Source organism: Leucoraja erinacea, unplaced genomic scaffold (assembly GCF_028641065.1).
Source record: "Leucoraja erinacea ecotype New England unplaced genomic scaffold, Leri_hhj_1 Leri_74S, whole genome shotgun sequence".
NCBI lineage: Eukaryota > Metazoa > Chordata > Chondrichthyes > Rajiformes > Rajidae > Leucoraja > Leucoraja erinaceus.
Window position 1 is genome coordinate 187,841 of NW_026576674.1, and position 24,288 is coordinate 212,128.

General features: G+C 43.5%; 1 protein-coding gene across 1 annotated transcript; it reads left to right on the forward strand.

Moving 5' to 3' along the window:
• Positions 1 to 3,464: 3,464 nt before the first annotated feature.
• On the forward strand, positions 3,465 to 16,159 carry LOC129694668 (prolactin-releasing peptide receptor-like). Its single transcript, XM_055631390.1, has 2 exons — positions 3,465 to 3,570; positions 15,247 to 16,159. Exon 2 carries the CDS (start codon positions 15,324 to 15,326, stop codon positions 16,155 to 16,157), a length of 834 nt encoding a protein of 277 aa, XP_055487365.1. The 5' UTR covers positions 3,465 to 3,570; positions 15,247 to 15,323; the 3' UTR covers positions 16,158 to 16,159.
• Positions 16,160 to 24,288: the final 8,129 nt, after the last annotated feature.

Below are 24,288 nucleotides of genomic sequence, written 5' to 3' on the forward strand. Positions count from 1 at the left end.
CTTCCTGGATTGTCCTGCTTTGAGCACGAGAAGAACTAGGGCAAACTTGGAATGCTTTATCTGGAATACCGAGGGTTTAAAGCAGACTTGATAATACAACACTACGAGAGCCATTGATGGGATAGCAGGTTAGACACGGTTTCCACGGTGGAGGTGATTGTAGGGCATATCGTTAAGGTGAAATGGTCAGAGTTTAAAAGATGTACGCGAGCAGGTTTTTGTACAGAGGGTGACGGGTGCCTGGAACGTGATGTTGGGGATGGTGGTGGCAGCAAATATTAAAGTAGCAGCTAGAGGCTTTTAGAGCAGCACATGGATAGATAATTCAACATTACTCTATTGTGGGAACTGAGAATGCGAATAGAATAGGAAGTGTATAGAATAGGAATCATTACTTTAAAATATCTCTATTCTATAATAAAATAATACTCCCTATAATGGAGAATAACCAACTCTGCTGGCAGTTATTACACAATTCTATATTTAGAAGCAGCAAACGTGATCTGGCTAACATTGTTTGTTTAAATGACTGACGCTAATCTCAATTAATTTGCCTTGATTTGGCGCCATGTGGTTCTCTGGAGAATATGCTAGTAAGGTTAAAAAGCAAGCGCCCTGTCACATACTACTGGCAGGAAACGGCGGTTATCTCTGGTCATGAACGGGCCGGTCGTCAACCAGATCGAGAACGTGTTCTACCCAATCCTTGTCACCATTGGTGTTCCTGGTAAGCCCTTTACCTTTTTCTGACGATATTTCGCCGTCTAAACTTTACTGTTAAAACTAGATGTGCTATTACTTATTGCTTAAGTAACTAACATAATTATTGACATCTAAAATCTAAAATACACAATCGCATCTATGGCGGGGAGATACAGTGCGGTGTAGACAGGCAGATTAGTTCAAGTTATCCAAGCTTCTCATTCACTCCTTGAGGACGAAGGAACATTTTACGGCGCCGAGTTTACCTACAAACCCGCACTATTTCGGATCAGGGAAGAATCGGTACCACCTGGAAGAAACTGACACGGGGACATGCAGAACGTGTAAGATTCACACAGACAGGGTTGGTCTCTGCTGGCTTTCTATGTTCCATGACCCTGAGTGTTATATGTACCGTGATCGGAAAAGGCTATCGTCATGTTATTAGACATCAGCAATTAATCTATCGATTTTCATCCCAAGGAGATACACTCGATCCCCCGCCACGGCACATGTGCTGATGGCCTCATATTCATCGGTTCTGTCAGTCGACCACTAATTAACATGTGCCCGCCGTTGTTGTGTGATATCAATATGTAGCTGGTCCACATGTTTCTGAATCCATTGACGGTGTTGACAGAACCAGGCATGTAATAATTCTCCATCGCCAAATCGAAGTGAACTGATAGCGAATTAGGTGAATTCACCGCTACGATATAGAAGGCGGCAGGTTCGGCCCATCTGGCTTTTGTCGCGTCCAACTGCAATTGGAATTAATGGCTGATTTTGCTTATCACATGTTCTTCCAAATGTCCCCAACTTTTCTGCCAGAGGCCAATGCTGTGCCGGCATCGTGTTTGGATTAGTATCCGCATGTAGAAGGACACAGGAGCTGCGGGCTCGTGTTTGTGAATCACAGCGACGGAGACCGGGAGTGATCTTGACCTCCAACGTTTCCCGGGTGGAGTTTGTACGTTGTTCTCGGGACCAGGTTGATTACTTTAGTTTCCTCCGCATCCCAGAGATCAGAGAGTTAAATAGTAAGTTAATAATAATTAGTTTTCAAACACAACCCGTGTTGGTAAACTGGATTCTGTCATTGCTTCCACTGTGCAGGGAGTGCATGCGATTGTTGGAAAAATGGAACTGGTGACAACGGGTGATAAATGATCGGCAGGTCGGTGTGCTGGGGAACTATTATCATGCTGTATCAATCAGTCAATCTATCAAAAGCACAATAAGGCAACGTAATGAATGCAAAGCAAAGCAGACGTTGATGGCAAGGCTTTGACCAACGCAGGGGAAGGCATTGAAGGTAATGCATTAGAGGCAAGGCATTGATGGCATGATATTGAAGGCAAGTCAAGGACTCGAATGCAATTCATTGCAGTCAAGGAGACACATTGGCGGGAAGACTTTCATATGAAGAAAGACTGGATAGACTCGGCTTGTACTCGCGAGAATTTAGAAGATTGAGGGGGGATCTTATAGAAACTTACAACATTCTTAAGGGGTTGGACAGGCTAGATGCAGGAAGATTGTTCCCGATGTTGGGGAAGTCCTGAACAAGGGGTCACAGTTTAAGGATAAAAGGGAAATCTTTTAGGACTGAGATGAGATAAACATTTTTCACACAGAGTGGTGAATCTCTGGAATTCTCTGCCACAGAATTTAGTTGAGGCCAGTTCATTGGCTATATTTAAGAGGGAGTTAGATGTGGCCCTTGTGGCTAAAGGGGTCGGGGATATGGAGAGAAGGCAGGTACAGGACACGGAGTTGGATGATCAGCCGTGATCATATTGAATGGCGGTGCGGGCTCGGAGGGCCGAATGGACTACTCCTGCACCTATTGTATATGTTCCTATGTTTCTAAGACGAGGCAGGCGTTGATGTTTAGGCTTTTACGGCAGCATAAGGGAAATCATCGAAGGCAATGCATTAAATGCAAGACGTCATTGAGCGTGCGCATTAAAGGCAAAGCCAGGCAAGGCATTGAATGCAATCCTTGACGCCAAGGCAATGAATTGCAGGGGAGGCAAAGCAGGGCATTGAAAGCAAAGCAAGGCAATGAATGGAATTCAATGGCAATGCATGGCATTGAATTCAAAGGCAAGGTATGGCATTGAAGGGAAGGCAAGGTATTGAACCTACACTGAGAAGGTGCAAACTCCACACAAACAATTCCAGCATTCAGTATCGAACCTGGGACGCTGGAGCTATCAGGATTGCTCTCCATTTGCTTTGAGGGAAAAGGATGGTAAGAATTGTACGTCTTGTAAAGCAAATTGGGCCGGAGATTACACAGAGAGTGGTGAATCTGTGGAATTATCTGCCACAGAAGGTAGTTGAGGCCAGTTCATAGGCTATATTTAAGAGGGAGTTAGATGTGGCCCTTGTGGCTAAAGGGATCAGGGGGTATGGAGAGAAGGCAGGGATGGGATACTGAGTTGGCTGATCAGCCATGATCATATCAAATGGCGGTGCAGGCTCGAAGGGCCGAATGGCCTACTCCTGCACCTATTTTCTATGTTTCTATGTAAACAGAGGTGTAAATTGAATGAAACATTTGCAATCACATGCGCATCCTGAAATCATTCTGCGATTGATACTGGCATTCCTCTCGCTGTAGACACCTGTGCCGACATATCGATCTGAGATATAGAATCAAATAACGTTCGTTATAAAAAGTGTCAAAGTAACATGCTCCTTGAACAATCCAAGACGGTAATTGGTTTTAATTTCGTCTTTTCTACAGCAAACCTGTTGGCAATCGTCATTCTCTCCCGAGGAAAGTGTGGCCTCTCCAAATGTATCACCCGCTACCTGGTATCCATGGCCGTAGCTGATCTAATGGTTCTGATCTTCGAGGTAATTCTTTCAGAGATGGCAGGTGCCTATTATCCGTATTCATTCCTCAACTTATCTCACATTTGTAAGCTGCGTATTTTGTTTAATTGTATTTTCATTGATTGCTCTGTCTGGCTAACGGTGACGTTCACCTTCGATCGATTTATCACTATTTGTAATCAGAGTTTACGACCTAAATATTGTACAGAGAAAACTGCGGCTGTGGTGATAACAGTAACGTGTATCTTAAGTATTATTCAAAATATTCCACTATATATTTTCCTCGTTCCTCTGTACATAATTGACAACGTGGCTTGGTACTGTTGGGTATCATCAGATGTCTACACCACACCGATATGGGCTGCACTTTCTGTGTTCGAAACCATTTTAACCCCAGTTATACCAATGTTACTGATTATTCTACTCAACGCCCTGACAATCAAACACATTATACACGCTAATAGAGTGAGGCGTGGTCTCCGACAGGATAATAAGGCCGATAGCGGGTCAGATCAGGAGGTGGAGAACCGAAAGAAGTCCATCATTCTATTGCTGGCCATATCCGGTAACTTCGTACTACTGTGGATGGTGACGTTCGTGTGTTTCATGAGTGTAAACTTCCTGGACGTTCATCTTTTAGGGTCAGATTACAACGACGCATTCACCATTGCAGAACTGTCTGGATACATGCTGAGGGCTCTGGGTGCTTGCACCAACACCTTTATTTATGGGGTGTCCCAGAAAAATTTCAGGGAGGAATTTAAAAATGTGTTTAAGAGAATATTCATTTTAATTTCCAAATCAATTGCACGGTAAATCTGAAATTTCCTTTCGAAATTACGTCTTCTTTAAAATAGTGTTATTGCATCTTACTGTCCGAACGGCCGTTAGTAACTTCCACTCAATACCATCTACATCAGGATAATCCATTCAGCAATTAACCTACGCACGCCCATTCAATGTATCCGTAGATAGACACAAAAAGCTGGAGTAACCCAGCGGGACAGGCGACATCTAAGGAGAGAAGGAATGGGTGACGTTTCGGGTCGAGACCCTGTATGAAGAAGTGGCTCGACCCGAAACGCGACCCATTATTTCTCTCCAGAGATGCTGCCAGTCCCGCTGAGTTACTGCAGCTTTTTATATCTATCTCGCATTTAAACCAGTATCTACTGTTCCGTCTTACACTTTCAACATATCCATTTGAATTGAACTCAAATGACTAAGGCAATTTACGCAGTCAACTAATTGAGTCGTTAGGACGTGGAGAGGATCAGCTGGCCACGAGATAAATCCCCGCGGGGGCAGGGAGACCATGCGAAATCCGCACAGCATCAGTCGGCGGATCGCAAGGAGGAGCCTGCAGGTACATCAAGGATAGGCAGATTTGTAGAATGATGGCATTGTTTGTCAACTACAACACGTGACATAGAATAGCAATTATCAGGATAGATATCTTGCTAGAATTGAATCTGCATTTAATTGAGCGACGGGTCATTTATTGTAATTTAACCCAAGTACCTGTAGATGTTCGTTTACGTAAAGAGTGCACAATATGCTGGACTACCTCTGACGGTCAGGCAGCGTATGTGGGGAGGATAGATAGCTGACGTAATAACAAGGAACTACAGTAGATGGTTTATACCGAAGATGTTGAAGACATTCACCAGGTCGGGCAGCATCTATCGACAACATAGATAGTTGACATTTCTGGACGGAAAGCTTCTTCAAACTGAACAAGGTTTCGGAACCGAAAAGTCGCCTCTCCATGTTCGCAAGAGATGCTGCTGATCAACTGGGTTGATCCAGCATTTTGTAAATATCTATAAATGGGTGACGTTAGGGGTCGTGACCCTTCTCAGATACAGTAACGCCCTGAAATACAGCGTGCTCACAAATAACCAACTTTATTCTTACGAAAGGTCAAGGCGACATTTGGTGGCGCGGTGGTAGAGTTGTTGGCTCACAGCGCCAGATGCCCGTGTTTGATTCTGACATGCAGTGCCGTCTGAATGTTGTTTGCATGCCGGGTTGCTCTCACATTCCATAGATTTGTGAGTTTTGTAGGATATTGACGTGTGAACATTGCTCCTTGTGTTTAGCGATTAGGCGAGGCAGTGAGATAACATAGATCTAGTCTCACTCATCCGCCGGTACCACGAAGATGTTGCCGCCACTGGCTACCACCATCATATAGCCCGTCGCTGCTTATCGTAGAGGCATAGAGTGATGCAGTGTGGAAACAGGCCCTACGGTCCAACTTTATCACACCGGCTAACATGTCCCAGCTACACTACTTCCACCTTCCTACGCTTGGTCCATGTCCCTGCAAACCTGTCCTATCCATGTACCTGACTAACATTTTTATAAACGTTGTAATAGAACCAGCCCCAACTGCCTCATCTTGCAGCTAGCTCCAAACACCCACCACACTTTGTGTGAAAAGGTTACCAGTCACATTCCCATTAAATATTTTTCCCTTCACCTTCAAGTTTGACAATATCTTTCCTATAACGGTGCCCAGAACTGAACACAATATTCTAAATGCGGTATCATCAACGTATATACAACTGCAACATGACCTCGCAACTTCTATACTCAATACTGTGACTGATGAAATCCAACGTGCCAAAATATTTGTGACCACCTGATCGACCTGCAACTCGACCTTCAAGGAACCATGCACCTGCACTCCTAGATCCCCCTGCTCTACAACACTCCCCAGAGGCCTACCATTCGCTGTGTAAGTCATGTTCGACGTCCCAAAACGCAACATCTCACACTTCTCCGTATTAAATTCCATCAATCTTTCCTCAGCCCACCTGGCTAATCGATCCAGATCCTGCTGCAAACTTTCACAGCCATATTCACTATCTGCAAAACTATCCTCTTGTATATCATCTGCAAACTTGCTAACCTTGCCCTGTATCTTCTCATTCAAATCATTGGAGTAGATGACAAAGAGTAACGGGCCCAGCATCGAACCCTGAGGCACACCACTAGCCACAGTCCTCCAGCCTGAGAAGCAACGTTCCACCATCACTCTCTGTCCTTCCATGTGGCAAATTTGCTATCCATTCAGTTAAACCTCCTTGGATCCCGTGCGATCCAACATCCCAGATCGGCCTAGCATGCGGGATCTTGTCGAATCTTTGTCCAGACATCCCCTTCTTCACCATCACCCCGCCGGTTACAGCCAATGTGCATTGTTTTCATCGCCGCCCCCTGGCCTTGCTTGCCGGCCGACCGCACCGGCGACCCTTGCCTGGCAAACCGTCTGCCGACGGGAGGCATACATTGACTCAGCCGATCCTTGACTCTGCACCGGCCTGGAAGCATCAGCTTATCCCGGTTCCAAACTCTGGTCCCTGCAGCGGGCTCCACCTTGCCAGATCCGGCAACATCACATTGACTCACTCCCCTGCAGAATCTCTTGTGTCCCGCTGCTCTCACTGCCAACAGGGAACTTCAGCAATGGCGCCACCTTTACACTACCCGTCATTGCCCCTCCTATCTCAGTACCCATCATTTCTCCATCGAACTTCACCCTCGATCCTCCCCCCGATCCTCACAACACCACCCTGCCGCCATAATATCGAGGTATTATTTTGCCGTTCACGTCATCTGTGGAAAGGGGCTACCCCTCAAAGTGATGACATGTTTTCCCGCCTCCAACATTTCTCCGCCAATTGGCCTCATCCTGACGGCATTCGATCCACTCTGATCTTTGTTCTTTAGACCTGACGCCGCGAAATCAATAGTGTTGAATTACCTACGATCTTGACTCACGTTGATCTTACCTCTCTCAACGCACAGCTCTCCTCTCACTCAACCATAACCCGTCCATTGTCATTAAACTCGCAGACAAGCCGAACATGTGGCCATAATCGCTCAGACTCTTTCTGATCCAATCACCTCTAGCTTTCTGCTCCACAGCCTCCCAGCCACATACCTTAGCACCGCAAAGCCCGTTTTTTTAATCTCTTCCCGAAGATTCAATAAATTGCAGGCGGATTTACAAACCAAACTCAGAGCTCCCGTGGATTTTGAAGCAACAGCAACAAAGAGAAGCAGGAGAAAGCACTGATTGGCTCTAATCCAAGTGTGAGTATAAAGAATGTAAAAATAATCTTAAGAAAGAAATTTGAAAAGCTAAAAGAAGATATGAGGTTGCTATGGCAAGTAAGGTGAAAGTAAATCCAAAGGGTTTCTACAGCTATATTAATAGCAAAAGGATAACAAGGGATAAAATTGGTCCATTAGAGAGTCAGAGTGGACAGCTATCTGCAGAGCCAAAAGAGATGGGGGAGATATTGAACAATTTCATTTTCTTCGGTATTCACCAAGGAGAAGGATACTGAATTATGTGAGGTAAAGGAAACAAGTAGAGTAGCTATGGAATCTATGAGATTCAAAGAAGAGGAAGTACTAACACTTTTGAGAAATATAAAAGTGGATAAGTCTCCAGGTCCGGACAGGATATTCCCTAGGACATTGAGGGAAGTTAGTGTAGAAATAGCAGGGGCTATGACAGAAATATTTCAAATGTCATTTGCAACGGGAATAGTGCCGGAGTATTGGCGTACTGCGCATGTGGTTCCATTGTTTAAAAAGGGGTCTAAGAGTAAACCTAGCAATTATAGACCTGTTAGGTGGACGTCAGTGGTGGGCAAATTAATGGAAAGGATACTTAGAGATAATATGTATAAGCACCTGGATAAACAGGGTCTGATTAGGAACAGTCAGCATTGATTTGTGCCTGGAAGTTCATGTTTGACTAATCTTCTTGAATTTTTTGAAGAGGTTACTCGGAAAATTGATGAGGGTAAAGCAGTGGATGTTGTATATATGGACTTCAGTAAGGCCTTTGACAAGGTTACTCACGGAAGGTTGGTTACGAATGGTTGGGTATTAATTGTGGAGTAGCAAGATGGATTCAACAGTGGCTGAATGGGAGATGCCAGAGAGTAATGGTGGATGGTTGTTTGTCAGGTTGGAGGCCAGTGACTAGTGGGGTGCCACAGGGATCAGTGTTGGGTCCACTGTTGTTTGTCATGTACATCAATGATCTGGATGATGGTGTGGTAAATTGGATTAGTAAGTATGCAGATGATACTAAGATAGGTGGTGTTGTGGATAATGAAGTAGATTTTCAAAGTCTACAGAGAGATTTATGCCAGTTGGAAGAGCGGGCTGAAAGATGGCAGATGGAGTTTAATGCTGATAAGTGTGAGGTGCTACATCTTGCAGGACAAATCAACATAGGACGTACATGGTAAATGGTAGGGAATTGAAGAATGCAGGTGAACAGAGGGATCTGGGAATAACAGTGCACAGTTCCCTGAAAGTGGAAGCTCATGTAGATAGGGTGGTAAAGAAAGCTTTTGGTGTGCTGGCCTTTAATAAATCAGAGCATTGAGTATAGAAGTTGGGATGTAATGTTAAAATTTTACAAGCCATTGGTGAGGCCAATTCTGGAATATGGTGTACAATTTTGGTCGCCTAATTATAGGAAGGATGTCAACAAAATAGAGAGAGTTCAGAGGAGATTTGTTAGAATGTTGCCTGGGTTTCAGCAACTAAGTTACAGAGAAAGGTTGAACAAGTTAGGGCTTTATTCTTTGGAGCGCAGAAGGTTAAGGGGGGACTTGATAGAGGTCTTTAAAATGATGAGAGGGATAGACAGAGTTGACGTGGATAAGCTTTTCCCACTGAGATTAGGGAAGATTCAAACAAGGGGACATGACTTGAGGATTAAGGGACAGAAGTTTAGGGGTAACATGAGGGGGAACTTCTTTACTCCGAGAGTGGTGGCTGTGTGGAATGAGCTTCCAGTGAAGGTGGTGGAGGCAGGTTCGTTTTTATTATTTAAAAATAAATTGGATAGTTATATGGACGGGAAAGGAATGGAGGGTTGTGGTCTGAGCGCAGGTATATGGGACTCGGGGAGAATACGTGTTCGACACGAACTAAAAGAGTCGAGATGGCCTGTTTCCGTGCTGTAATTGTTATATGTTATATGGTTATATGACAGGGTTGGTCTCCGCTGGCGTTCCATGCTCCATGTTCTACAAGTGTTCTATGTCCGGTGATGGGAACTGGCTACCATCGTGTTATTAGAGATGAGCAATTAATCAGAGAAGGCAAAAACAGGAAAGCAGACTATTATCTAAATGGTGGCCGATTAGGAAAGGGGGAGATGCAGCGAGACCTGGGTGTCATGGTACACCAGTCATTGAAGGTAGGCATGCAGGTGCAGCAGGCAGTAAAGAAAGCGAATGGTATGTTAGCTTTCATTGCAAAAGGATTTGAGTATAGGAGCAGAGAGGTTCTACTGCAGTTGTACAGGGTCTTGGTGAGACCACACCTGGAGTATTGCGTACAGTTTTGGTCTCCAAATCTGAGGAAGGACATTATTGCCATAGAGGGAGTGCAGAGACGGTTCACCAGACTGATTCCTGGGATGTCAGGACTGTCTTATGAAGAAAGACTGGATAGACTTGGTTTATACTCTCTAGAATTTAGAAGATTGAGTGGGGATCTTATAGAAACTTACAAAATTCTTAAGGGGTTGGACAGGCTAGATGCAGGAAGATTGTTCCCGATGTTAGGGAAGTCCAGGACAAGGGGTCACAGCTTAAGGATAAAGGGGAAATCCTTTAAAACTGAGATGAGAAGAACGTTTTTCACGCAGAGAGTGGTGAATCTCTGGAACTCTCTGCCACAGAGGGTAGTTGAGGCCACTTCATTGGCTATATTTAAGAGGGATTTAGATGTGGCCCTTGTGGCTAAGGGGATCAGGGGGTATGGAGAGAAGGCAGGTACGGGATACTGAGTTGGATGATCAGCCATGATCATATTGAATGGCGGTGCAGGCTCGAAGGGCCGAATGGCCTACTCCTGCACCTAATTTCTATGTTTCTATGTTTCTATGTTTCTAATCTATCGATTTCCCTCCCAAGGAGAGAAAGACGACCTCCTGCCACGGCACATCTGCTGATGCGCCTTGTATTCAACGGTTCTGTCGGTCGCCCACTAATTAACATGCCCGTAGATGTTGTGTGATGCCAATATGTTGCTCGTGCTGATGCGTTTGACTCCATTGGTGATGTTCACGGAAGCAGGATTGTAATAATTCTCCATCGCCAAATCGAAGCGGACTGATAGCGAATTAGATGAATACAGCCCTTACCATATAGAAGTCGGCAGGTTCGTTCCATCTAGCTTGCGTCGCGTCCAGCTGCAATTGGATTCACCCGCTGCTTTTCCTTTTCACATGCCTTCCCAATTTCCCCAAAGTATCTGCCTGGGGCCGATACACTGGCGATAACGGATATTGACAAGTAAACTGGAATCTGCAATTTATTCTGATGTGCAGGTTGTGGATGCGATTGTTCAAAACAAAGAGAATTGGTGTGAACGGGTGATAAATGATCGGCAGGTGACGGAGGGCCGAGGACTGTTACCAACCAATCAATCAATCAATCAATCAATCAATCAATCAATCAATCAATCAATCAATCAATCAATCAATCAATCAATCAATCAATCAATCAATCAATCAATCAATCAATCAATCAATCAATCAATCAATCGATCTATCAATCATACAATCAATCAATCAATCAATCAAATCAAATCAATCATCAATCAATCAATCAATCAATCAAATCAATCAATCATCAATCAATCAATCAATCAATCAATCATTCAATCAATCAATCAATCAATCAATCAATCAATCAATCAATCAATCAATCAATCAATCAACCAACCAACCAACAACCAAACAAAACAACGAACCAACCAAAAGGCAATGAAGGCAAAGCAAATCAGGCGTTGATGGCAAGGCGAGGCAGGGCATCGAAGGCAACGCATCCAAGCAAGGCATTGAATGGAATTCATCAAATACAATGCATTGAACGGAAGGCGAGGCATTGAACCAATCAATCAGTCACGCAGGCAAACCAACGTGAACACAGGAAAAAGGCACAAACTTCACACGTACAACACCAGTAATCAGCAGCTAACCTGCGATGCTGGAGCTACCAAGAAGTAGCCACTGCTGTTTATTTTCTTTGAGGATAAAGGGTGGTAAAATATTGTGTGCCTTATAAAGCAAATCTGGTCGGAAATGAAGGTTAACAGTGGCGTTATTTGCAACATTTGCATTCATATGCGCATCCTGAAATCAATCACAAATTGATACCGAGTAATGTATGGGCAGCCATTCCTCTTACCGCAGACATCTGTGCCGAACATCTCGATGCGAGATACAGAATCAAATAATCCACTCACTTTCGTATTAAGAAGTGTCAAACTAACGTGCTCCTGGAACAATGAAGGATGGTCATTGGTTTAAACTTCGTCTTATCTACAGCTAACCTGTTGGCAATCTTCATTCTGTCCCGGGGAATGTTTGGTCTCTCCAAATGTATCACCCTCTACCTGGTATCCATGGTCGTAGCTGATATAATGGTTCTGATTTTCTAGGTAATTCTCTCTGAAATATCAGGTGCATATTTTCCGTACACATTCCTCAACTTATCTGATATCTGTAAGCTTCGTATTTTGTTTAATTGTATTTCCATCGATCGCTCTGTCTGGCTAACGGTGTATTTCACCATCGATCGATTTATCACTATTTGTAATCAGAGTTTACGAGTAAAATATTGCACTGAGAAAACTGCGGCTTTTGGTGACAGCATTAACGTGTACATTCCAGTGTATATTTTCTTCGTACCGCTATACACAATTGACAACTTGGCTTGGTGCTGGTGATTACTTTTCTACAGGGAACTGAGAATGCAAATGGAAGTGTGTAGAATACGAATAATGACTTACAATTATCTCTATATTCTATAATATAATATAATAATATAGTCCCTATTTTAGATATTAACCAACTCTGCTGGTTTACAGTTATTATGCAATTCTATAATCAGAAGTAGCAGGTGTGATGTTGCTAACTTTGTTTGTTTAAATGACTGACACTAATCTCAATTAATTTGCCTTGATTAGGCGTCATATGGTTTCTCTGGAGAATATGTTAAAAGCATCTTAACGAGTCGTTAAAAGCATGTTATCTTTAAAAGCAAGAGACCTGTCATACCATGGGTAGGAAACGTGATTATCCCTGGTCATGTACGGGCCGGTCGTCAACCAGGTAGAACGCGTGTTCTACCCTATCCTTGTCATCGTTGGTGTTCCTGGTAAGCACTTTATAATTGTCTGCCGATATTTCGCCGTCTCGGCCTTACTGTTAAAAAATAGACGTGCTAGTATTTGTTGCTTGGGTGACTGAAACAATGATTGACACCGGACATCTAAAATGCACAATCGCTTCTATGGCCGGTTATTCCAGTGCCATGTAGACAGACACATTTATTCTATGTTAACCCAGTGTCTCATTCACTGCTTGCGCGCGAGGGACATTTTTTTACGGCGGCGAGTTTACCTACAAGCCCGCAGGTATTTCGGATGAGGGAAGATTCGGTAACACCTGGAGGAAGCTGATGCGGGGACATGCAGAACGTGTAAGATGCACACAGACCGGGTTGTTCTCTGCTGGCTTTCTATGTTCTATATTATACAATTGTTCTATGTCCTGTGATCGGAAATGGCTATCATCATGTGATTATAGATGAACAATTAATCTATCGATGTCCCTCTCAAGGAGATATAGACGACCCCCTGCCAATGGGGTATATGCTAATGGCCTCGTATTCACCGGTTCTGTCGGTCGCCCAGTAATTTATATTTGCCCGGAGATGTTGTGTGATACCAATGTGCAGCTGGTGCAGATGCGTCTGTGCCCATTGGCGCTGTTCACAAACTAGGACTGTGATAAGTCTCCATCGCCAAATAGAAACGGACTGATATCGAATTGGACGAACACAGATCCTCCGATGTAGAAGGCGGCAGGTTCGGTCCCTCTAGCTTGTGTCGGCTCCAACTACAATTGGATTGAATCTACAATTCACTACAATTGGATTCATCGGCTGATTTTCCTTTACAAATGCACTTCTCAATTTCCCAAAAAATTCTGCCAGAGGCCGATTCACTGCAGACAACGTATGAGTATCCGACCAGCCGGCAGTATTTCGCAAGTAGAAGGACATCGAGGCTCCAGTATGCAGTATGAAGTATGCAGATGATACAACGGTGATTGGCCTCATCAGCAACAACGATGAGCTGGCCTACAGGGAGGAGGTCCAGCACTTAGCAGCATGGTGCGCTGACAACAATCTGGCCCTTAACTCCAAGAAGACCAAGGAGCTCATTGTAGACTTCAGGAAGTCCAGAGGCGGCACGCACACCCCCATCCACATTAACGGGACGGAGGTGGAACGTGTTTCTAGCTTCAGGTTCCTGGGAATCAACATCTCCGATGACCTCTCTTGGACCCACAATACCTCTACTCTGATCAAGAAGGCTCATCAGCGTCTCTTCTTCCTGAGGAGACTGAAGAAGGTCCATCTGTCTCCTCAGATCCTGGCGAACTTCTACCGCTGCACCATCGAGAGCATCCTTACCAACTGCATCACAGTATGGTATGGCAACTGCTCTGTCTCCGACCGGAAGGCATTGCAGAGGGTGGTGAAAATTGCCCAACGCATCACCGGTTCCTCGCTCCCCTCCATTGAGTCTGTCCAAAGCAAGCGCTGTCTGCGGAGGGCGCTCAGCATCGCCAAGGACTGCTCTCACCCCAACCATGGACTGTTTACCCTCCTACCATCCGGGAGGCGCTACAGGTCTCTCCGTTGCCGAACCAGCAGGTCGAGGAACAGCTTCTTTTCCGGCGGCTGGCACTGAACTAAACAAGGCAAGTACCTCGGTGACTGCCAATCACCCCCCCCCCCCCCCCCCCCCCAATTCCGACACTTATTATTTATTTTTTTTATTCAAATCGTTTGCTATGTCGCTCTTCAAGGGAGATGCTAAATGCATTTCGTTGTCTCTGTACTGTACACTGACAATGACAATTAAAATTGAATCTGATCTGAATCTGAATCTCCATCGAAGGACAAAAGCTCGCACTTCCGTTTTACAGTGGCCCGGGTTTGATCCCGACCTCCAGCGTTTCCCGGGTGGAGTTTGTACATTTTCCTCGCGACAACGTTGATTCATACATCAGGTCTGGTTTATTCCGCATCCTAAAGATCCTGGGTGGCATTGGCATTGAAGGCAAGGCAAGGCAAGGCAAGGCATTGAATGCAATCCATTGAAGTTAAGGGAAGACATTGATGGGAAAGCAAGACTGAGCATTGAAAGGAAGACAAGGCATTGAATGGAATTCATTGAAGGCAAGGCGAGGCATCGAAAGGCAGGGAAGGCATTGAATCAAGCAAGCAGTCACGCAGGCATGCCAACGTGAACACAGGTAAAAGGTGCAAATTCCACACAATTTTTACCAACGGCGGTAAATATTGTACGCCTTATGAAGCAATTGCGGTCAGGTTAACAGGGGCGTTATTTGGATGCAACATTTACATTCACATGCGCATCCTGAAATCAATCTGTGATTGTCACCGATGAATTTCCGGGTGGACATTCCCCTGCCGAACACCTCGATGCGAGATAAAATATCATATATTCCACTCACTTTCGAACGAAGATGTGTCAAACTAACGTGCTCCTGGAACATTAAAATATAGTCATTGGTTTTAATTAGTTTTAATTTCGTCTTTTCTACAGCTAACCTGTTGGCAATCGTCATTCTCTCCCGGGGAAAGTGTGGTCTCTCCAAATGTATCACCCGCTACCTGGTATCCATGGCCGTTGCTGATCTAATGGTTCTGATCTTCGAGGTAATTCTTTCAGAGATGGCAGGTGCCTATTATCCGTATTCATTCCTCAACCTATATCACATTTGTAAGCTGCGTATTTTGTTTAATTGTATTTCCATTGATTGCTCTGTCTGGCTAACGGTGACGTTCACCTTCGATCGATTTGTCACTATTTGTAATCAGAGTTTACGAGTAAAATATTGCACTGAGAAAACTGCAGCTGTGGTGATAACAGTAACGTGTATCTTGAGTATTATTCAAAATATTCCAGTGTATATTTTCCTCGTACCTCTGTATATAATTGATAACGTGGCTTGGTACTGTTGGGTACCAACAGATGTCTACGCCACACCGATAGGGGCAGCACTTTCGGTCATGGAAACCATTGTAACCCCAGTTATACCAATGTTACTGATTATTCTCCTAAACGCCCTGACAATCAAACACATTATACACTCCAATAGAGTGAGGAGTGGCCTCCGACGGGATAACAAAGCCGGGAGCGGCGCAGATCAAGAGGTGGAGAACCGACGGAAGTCCATCATTCTATTGCTGGCCATATCCGGTAACTTCGTACTACTGTGGATGGTGACCTTCGTGTGCTTCATGAGTGTAAACTTCCTAGACGTTCATCTTTTAGGGTCAGATTACAACGACCCATTCACCATTGCAGAACTGTCCGGATACATGCTGAGAGCCGTGAGTGCTTGCACCAACACCTTTATTTATGGGGTGTCCCAGAACAAATTCAGGGAGGAATTTAAAAATGTAATTAAGAGCCCATTCGTTTTGTTGTTCAAATCAATAAAGTGTCTGTAATGTCACTGTGAATCTGAAAATTCCTTTCGAAATGACGTCTTCTTCTATATTGTGTTATTGCATCTTACTGTTTGAGAGGCCGTTCCGACCTCCCAATCAATGCCGAACGTCAGGATAACCGCTTCAGACAATTTAGCCGACGAATGCCCATTCAATGTGTCCGAAGATAGACACGAAATGCTGGAGTAACTCAGCGGGACAGGCAACATCTCAGGTGGGAAAGAATGGGTGATGTTTCGCGTCGGGATCGTGTCTTAAGGAGGGTCTCGGCTGAAACGCCACCATTCTTTCTCTCCACAGATGCTGCCTGTCCCGCTGAGTTACTCCAGCTTTTTTTTGTCTATCTTCCGTTTAAACCAGCATCTGCAGTTCCTTCCTACATATTCATTGTATCAGGGGTGTATTATAGACCGCCAAATGGGGAGCGAGAATGGGAAGAGCAAATATGTAAGGAGATTGCAGATATTAGTAGTAAGCACAAGGTAGTGATTGTGGGAGATTTCAATTTTCCACACATAGACTGGGAAACACAATCTGTAAATGGGCTGGATTGGTTGGAGGTTGTAAAATGTGTGCAGGATAGTTTTTTGCAGCAATACATAGAAGTACCTACTAGAGAAGGGGCGGTGCTGGACCTCCTGTTAGGAAATGAGATGGGTCAAGTGGCAGAGGTATGCGTTGGGGAGCAGTTCGGGTCCAGTGATCACAATACCATTAGTTTCAATATAATTATGGAGAGGGACAGAACTGGACCTAGGGTTGAGATTTTTGATTGGGACAGTTTGTTTTATGGGAAAGATGTGGAAGAGAAATGGAGTACATTTAAAGGTGAAATTTTAAGAGTACAGAATCGTTATGTCCCTGTTCAGTTGAAAGGAAATCGTAAAAATTGTAAAGAGCCATGGTTTTCAAGGGAAATTGGACACTTGGTTCGGAAAAAGAGGGAGATCTACAATAATTCTAGGCAGAATGGAGTAAATGAGGTGCTTGAGGAGTATAACGAATGTAAAAAGAATCTTAAGAAAGAAATTAGAAAAGCTAAAAGAAGATATGAGGTTGCTTTGGCAAGTAAGGTAAAAGTAAATCCGAAGGGTTTCTACAGCTATATTAATAGCAAAAGGATAACGAGGGATAAAATTGGTCCATTAGCGAGTCAGAGTGTAGCTCTGCAGAGCCAAAAGAGATGGGGGAGATATTGAACAGTTTCTTTTCATTGGTATTCACCAAGGAGAAGGATATTGAATTATGTGAGGTAAGGGAAACAAGTAGAGTAGCTATGGAAACTATGAGATTCAAAGAAGAGGAAGTACTGACACTTTTGAGAAATATAAAAGTGGATAAGTCTCCAGGTCCGGACAGGATATTCCCTAGGACATTGTGGGAAGTTAGTGTAGAAATAGCAGGGGCTATGGCAGAAATATTTCAAGTGTCATTAGAAACGGGAATAGTGCCGGGGGATTGGCGTACTGCGCATGTTGTTCCATTGTTTAAAAAGGGGTCTAAGAGTAAACCTAGCAATTATAGACCTGTTAGTTTGACGTCAGTGGTGGGCAAATTAATGGAAAGAATACTTAGAGATAATATATATAAGCATCTGGATAAACAGGGTCTGATTAGGAACAGTCAACATGGATTTGTGCCTGGAAGGTCATGTTTGACTAATCTTCTTGAATTTTTTGAAGATGTTACTCGGGAAATTGATGAGGGTAAAGCAGTGGATGTTGTGTATATGGACTTCAGTAAGGCCTTTGGCAAGGTTCCTCATGGAAGGTTGGTTAAGAAGGTTCAATGGTTGGGTATTAATGGTGGAGTAGCAAGATGGATTCAACAGTGGCTGAATGGGAGATGCCAGAGAGGTGGATGGTTGTTTGTCAGGTTGGAGGCCAGTGACGAGTGGGGTGCCACAGGGATCTGTGTTGGGTCCACTGTTGTTTGTCATGTACATCAATGATCTGGATGATGGAGTGGTAAATTGGATTAGTAAGTATGCAGATGATACTAAGATAGGTGGGGTTGCGGGTAATGAAGTAGAGTTTCAAAGTCTACAGAGAGATTTATGCCAGTTGGAAGAGTGGGCTGAAAGATGGCAGATGGAATTTAATGCTGATATGTGTGAGGTGCTACATCTTGGCAGGACAAATCAAAATAAGACGTACATGGTAAATGGTAGGGAATTGTAGAATGTAGGTGAACAGAGGGATCTGGGAATAACTGTGCACAGTTCCCTGAAAGTAGAATCTCATGTAGATAGGGTGGTAAAGAAAGTTTTTGGTGTGCTGGCCTTTATAAATCAGAGCATTGAGTATAGAAGTTGGGATGTAATGTTAAAATTGTACAAGGCATTGGTGAGGCCAATTCTGGAGTATGGTGTACAATTTTGGTCGCCTAATTATAGGAAGGATGTCAACAAAATAGAGAGAGTACAGAGGAAATTTACTAGAATGTTGCCTGGGTTTCAGCAACTAAGTTACAGAGAAAGGTTGAGCAAGTTAGGGCTTTATTCTTTGGAGCGCAGAAGGTTAAGGGGGGACTTGATAGAGGTTTTTAAATGATGAGAGGGATAGACAGAGTTGACGTGGAAAAGCTTTTCCCACTGAGAGTAGGGAAGATTCAAACAAGGGGACATGACTTGAGAATTAAGGGACTGAAGTTTAGGGTTAACATGAGGGGGAACTTCTTTACTCAGAGAGTGGTGGCTGTGTGGAATGAGCTTCCAGTGAAGGTGGTGGAGGCAGGTTCGCTTTTATCATTTAAAAATAAATTGGATAGTTATATGGACGGGAAGGAAATGGAAGGTTATGGTCTGAGCGCAGGTATATGGGACTAGGGGAGAATATGTGTTCGGCACGGACTAGAAGGGTCGACATGGCCTGTTTCCGTGCTGTAATTGTTATATGGTTATATGTCATATGTTTAATCTAGTAGGTTTTCCAGAATCTTGGATCGTATTCATTAATACTCCAACACATTTCAAAACATGAAATTACTGGTGCTGGTTTCTACAAGAGATACAAAGTTCTAGAATAGCTCAGCAGGTCAAGCACCATCAAACAAGCTGCTACACTTGCTGACTTATAACAGCACTATGTACACTAATTATGTCTGACTCAGTCCAGAGGAGGTCCCGACCCAATTTGTCATGTATCCTTTCCCCCTCTACAGATGCTGCATGATCTGCTGAATTCCTCAGGCACTTTGTGTTTTGCACAGTTTTAAATCATTGTTTATAGATGATATGTAGAATATCAATAAACATTCCCGTTAACGCACTATCACCAACCCCACAGTCAACAATGGACCATTGTGGGTTCCACCTTTCCTTGATCATCGTTGCTTTTTGCATATTTTTCGTTCATTTCTTCTATAATAATAATAATAATAATAATAATAATAAATTCTATTTATTGGGCGCCTTTCAGACATCTCAGGGACACCTTACATAGGTTAACAGGAAATATAAACATATAATCAGAATAAAATAAATAATAAAGACATCACAGAAACTCAAATTAAAAACAGAATTCAGTCCAAAAACAAAAATCAAAAACACAATGTGAAGAGAGAGCAACGGCAGCTAAAGCGCGCCAGCGTCCACTCTCCCTTCACGGCAGCCATCTTGGACAAAGACTTCCATGTCTCTCGTTTCCCTTTCCCCTGACACTCAGTCTGAAGAAGGGTCTCGACCCAAAACCTATTCCTTCTCTCCAGAGGTGCTGCCTCGCCCGCTGAGTTACTCCAGAATTTTGTGTCTATTCCATTTAACCAGGTACATTTAAACAGAGCACTAGCAGCAGAACGAGGCAAGTTTCAAGGAAGCATAGATGGGGAGTGGGGCCCGGGTGAGTTTTAAGGGAGACTGGTTAACTCAGGACGAGCTGATTGTCATAGGAATATGTAGAGTGAGGGACAGATACAATGACAATCTTGATTCCTGCATCATCACAAGCTTATAGACACAATCAGCACACATAATCACATCAGACCCTAGTTCTGCAATCCAGTGAAAAGGAAAAGACGAGTTGGGCATTGAGTAGAAGTGTCGGGAAGACACGATGCAGATTTTTAGCACTTTGGTTAGACCTCATTTGGAGTATTGTGTGCAGTCGTGGACACCCCAATATAAGAAGTATGTCGAGGCCTTGGAGAGAAGCACTAGATGTTTACCAGAATGATGCCTGGATTACAGGGAATTAGTATCCGAAGAGGATGGACAAACTTGGATAGTTTCCTCTGGACTGCCGGATGAGGAGAGACCAAATGGAAGTAGATAAAATTAAGAGAGCTCTAGAGTAGAGAGAACCCTTTTCTATGGTAGAAATATGAAAAGCTTCATGGTGAGGAGACAAAATGTAAAGGAGATGTGCAGGACAAGCGAGGGTGGTTGGTGCCTGGAATGCACGACCAGGTGGTGGTGGATGCAGGTCCAATACTGGTGTGTATGGGCTTATAGACAGGCACGCCATGGTCACATGCAGGCAGATGAGATTAGTCTATCTTGGCATCATGTTTAGCACAGACATTGTGGGCCAAAGGGCCTGCTCCAGTGTTGTGCTGTGCTGTTCTATGAGTGTGGAAATTTAGCACCAGAATGCTAAAGGAAGAATGGCAACTAAGAGTAGGAAGGAACTGCAGATACCAGTTTAAACCAAAGATAGTTTGACTTCTCTAACTTCAAGTAACCCTTGCTTTCCCTCTCTCTCCACCCATCGCCCTTCCCAGAACTCCGACCAGTTTGATTGTCCCTGATAACATTTTATCTCTGTTTGCTTTGTTGTAACCTTTTCCTAGCTAACAATGATCTATTCAACATTTTCCTTGTCACTTCACCCCCTTTGATGTCTCGTTCTCACACCTTACACTTCCTTATCTCTGTAATCCCCTCCCTTGACTCTCAATCTGAAGAAGGATCTCGACCCGAAACATCACCCATTCCTTCTCTCCAGAGATGTTGCCTGTCCCACTGAGGTACTCCAGCATTTTGTGTCTATCAATTGTGACTGAGATCCTGTTGCGTTTAAAGGAACAGGGAAATCAGCACATGATGTGGCAAATTGAATGCTCCTGGTGTGGGTTTGTAGGTTTACTGGCTTCTGTAAAATTGCCATCAGTGTGTAGGGAGTGGATGGGAAAGTGGAATAACTTAGAACTGATGCAAATGCGTGATCGATGATTAGCATGGGCTTTGTGGAGCAATGGGCCTGTTTCCGTGCTGTATACCTAAACTAAAATAAACCCATCTATGCAATGTATCAACAGGCTTCTGATGAGAGAGATACTGTTGAATTTCGCATTATGAGTTCGGTATTGAATGTATTCTGTCCAAATTTTGTGACTCAGTGGAAAATCAAAATGCAGTTTTTACACAATACAATTGGAAATGCACTTTTACCATTGTTTAAGTTTCTGACAGATCTTTGTAATGCAATGTTGTAATAAAAGGCGGTGCAGCGATATTGCTGACTTACAGCACCAGAGACCCGGGTTCGATCCTGACTACGGGAACTGTCTGTACGGAGTTTGTACATTTTCCCCATGACCTCCGTGGGTTTTCTCAGAGATCTTCGGTTTCCTCACACACTCCAAAGACATACAATTTTGTAGATAATTAGCTTGGTTTAAATATAAATTGGCCCTAGTGTGTGCAGAATAGTGTTAATGTGCGGGGATCGCTGGTCGGTGCGGGCTCGGTGGGTCGAAGGGCCGGTTTCTGTGCTGTATCTCCACAAATAAAAACTAAAACTAAAACAATCTTCTTCTCTCTTTCAGGATATTAAAAATATTCTTGGCCGGTAAGTGCTTTATTGTCCATATTTTTCTGACAATTATATATTCTGTGATTGAACTCATTCCACCTGTAGTCCTTTGCATTGTTGGATACAAATGCCAGGCAAAGTGAATGATTACTTGGTTCATTGGAGCAAAAAATTGTAGGGGTTGGAAATCCAGAACATAAAGAGGAGACACTGAAATGCAGATGCTGAAATCTTGAGCAAAACACAGGGTGGTGGAGGAACTCAGCGGCATCTGTGGAGGGAATGGACAGGTGACATTTCGGGTTAGGACCCTTCTTCATACTGATTGTAGTAGCAGGGAGAAAGCTGAGAATGAGTAGTGTGTGGACAAAGCCTGGTGAGTGATAGGTGGATACAGTTGGGGTGGGGGTTTTGATTGGCAGTGGAATAAGCAACACAGGCTCGAGATAAAAAGGAAACAAACATGTTGTCGGATAAGAAGAGAAGATGGGTGAAATGCAAAGCAAAAGGGAGGGATCTAGATGGAAGAACAGGCATTTCAGCCCACAATGACTATGCCATACATGGAGGACATTTAAAGGGGAAATTTTAAGAGTACAGAATCTTTATGTTCCTGTTCGGTTGAAAGAAAACAGTAAAAATTGGAAAGAGCCCTGGTTTTCAAGGGAAATTGGACATCTTGTTCGGAAAAAGAGGGAGATCTACAATAATTATAGGCAGCATGAAGTAAATGAGGTGCTTGAGGAGTATAAGGAATGTAAAAAGAATCTTAAGAAAGAAATTAGAAAAGCTAAAAGAAGACATGAGGTTGCTTTGGCAAGTAAGGTGAAAGTAAATCCAAAGGGTTTCTACAGCTGTATTAATAGCAAAAGGATAACGAGGGATTGATTTGGTCCATTGGAGAGACAGAGTGGACAGCTATCTGCAGTGCCAAAAGAGATGGGGGAGATATTGAGCATTTTCTATTCTTCGGTATTCACCAAGGAGAAGGATATTAAATTATGTGAGGTAAGAAACTAGTAGAGTAGCCATAGATACTATGAGTTTCAAAGTAAAAGAAGTACTGACACTTTTGAAAAATATAAAAGTGGATAAGTCTCCAGGTCCTGACAGGATATTCCCTAGGACATTGAGGGAAGTTAGTATAGAAATAGCCGGGGCTATGACAGAAATATTTCAAATGTCATTAGAAACGGGAATAGTCCCCGAGGATTGGCGTACTGCGCATAACCATATAACCATATTTAAAAAAGGGTTCTAAGACGGAAACATGCCATCTCGACCTTTCTAGTCCGGGCCGAACACATAATCTCCCCTAGTCCCATATATCTGCGCTCATATCACAACCCTCCATTCCCTTCCCATCCAACATATTTATCCAGGAAGGTCATTTTTGATAAAACGCGTGAATTTTTTCCATTGTTTTGGGGGTTCTAAGAGTAAACCAGTGGATGTTGTCTATATGACCTTAGTAAGGCCTTTGACAAGGTTTTTCAGGGCAAATTAATGGAAAATATACTTAGAGTTAATATATACAAGCATCTGGATAAACAGGGTCTGATTTGGAACAGTCAACATGGATTTGTGCCAGGAAGGGCATGTTTGACTAATCTTCTTGAATTTTTTGAAGAGGTTACAAGGGAAATTGACGAGGGTAAAGCAGTGGATATTGTCTATATGGACTTTAGTAAGGCCTTTGACAAGGTTCCTCATGGAAGGTTGGTTAAGAAGGTTCAACTGTTGGGTATAAATGCAGGAGTAGCAAGATGGATTCAACAGTGGCTCAGTGGGAGACGCCAGAAGATAATGGTGGATGGCTGTTTGTCGGGTTGGAGGCAGGTGACTAGTGGGGTGCCTCAGGGATCTGTGTTGGGTCCTTTGTTGTTTGTCATGTACATCAATGATCTGGATGAAGGTGTGGTAAATTGGATTAGTCTGTATGCAGATGATACCAACATAGGGGGTGTTGTGGATAATAAAGAGGATTTCCAACGTCTACAGAGTGATTTAGGCCATTTGGAAGAATGGGCTGAAAGATGGCAGATGGAGTTTAATGCTGATAAATGTGAGGTGCTACACCTTGGCAGGATAAATCAAAATATGGTAAATTTACGGGAATTGAAGAATGCAGTTGAACAGAGGGATCTGGGAATAACCGTGCATAGTTCCTTGAAGGTGGAATCTCATATAGATAGGGTGGTAAAGAAAGCTTTTGGTATGCTAGCCTTTAGAAAGAGCATTGAGTATAGAAGCTGGGATGTAATGTTAAAATTGTACAATGCATTGGTGAGACCAAATCTGGAGTATGGTGTACAATTTTGGTCGCCCAGTTATAGGAAGGATGTCAACAAAATAGAGAGAGTATAGAGGAGATTTAC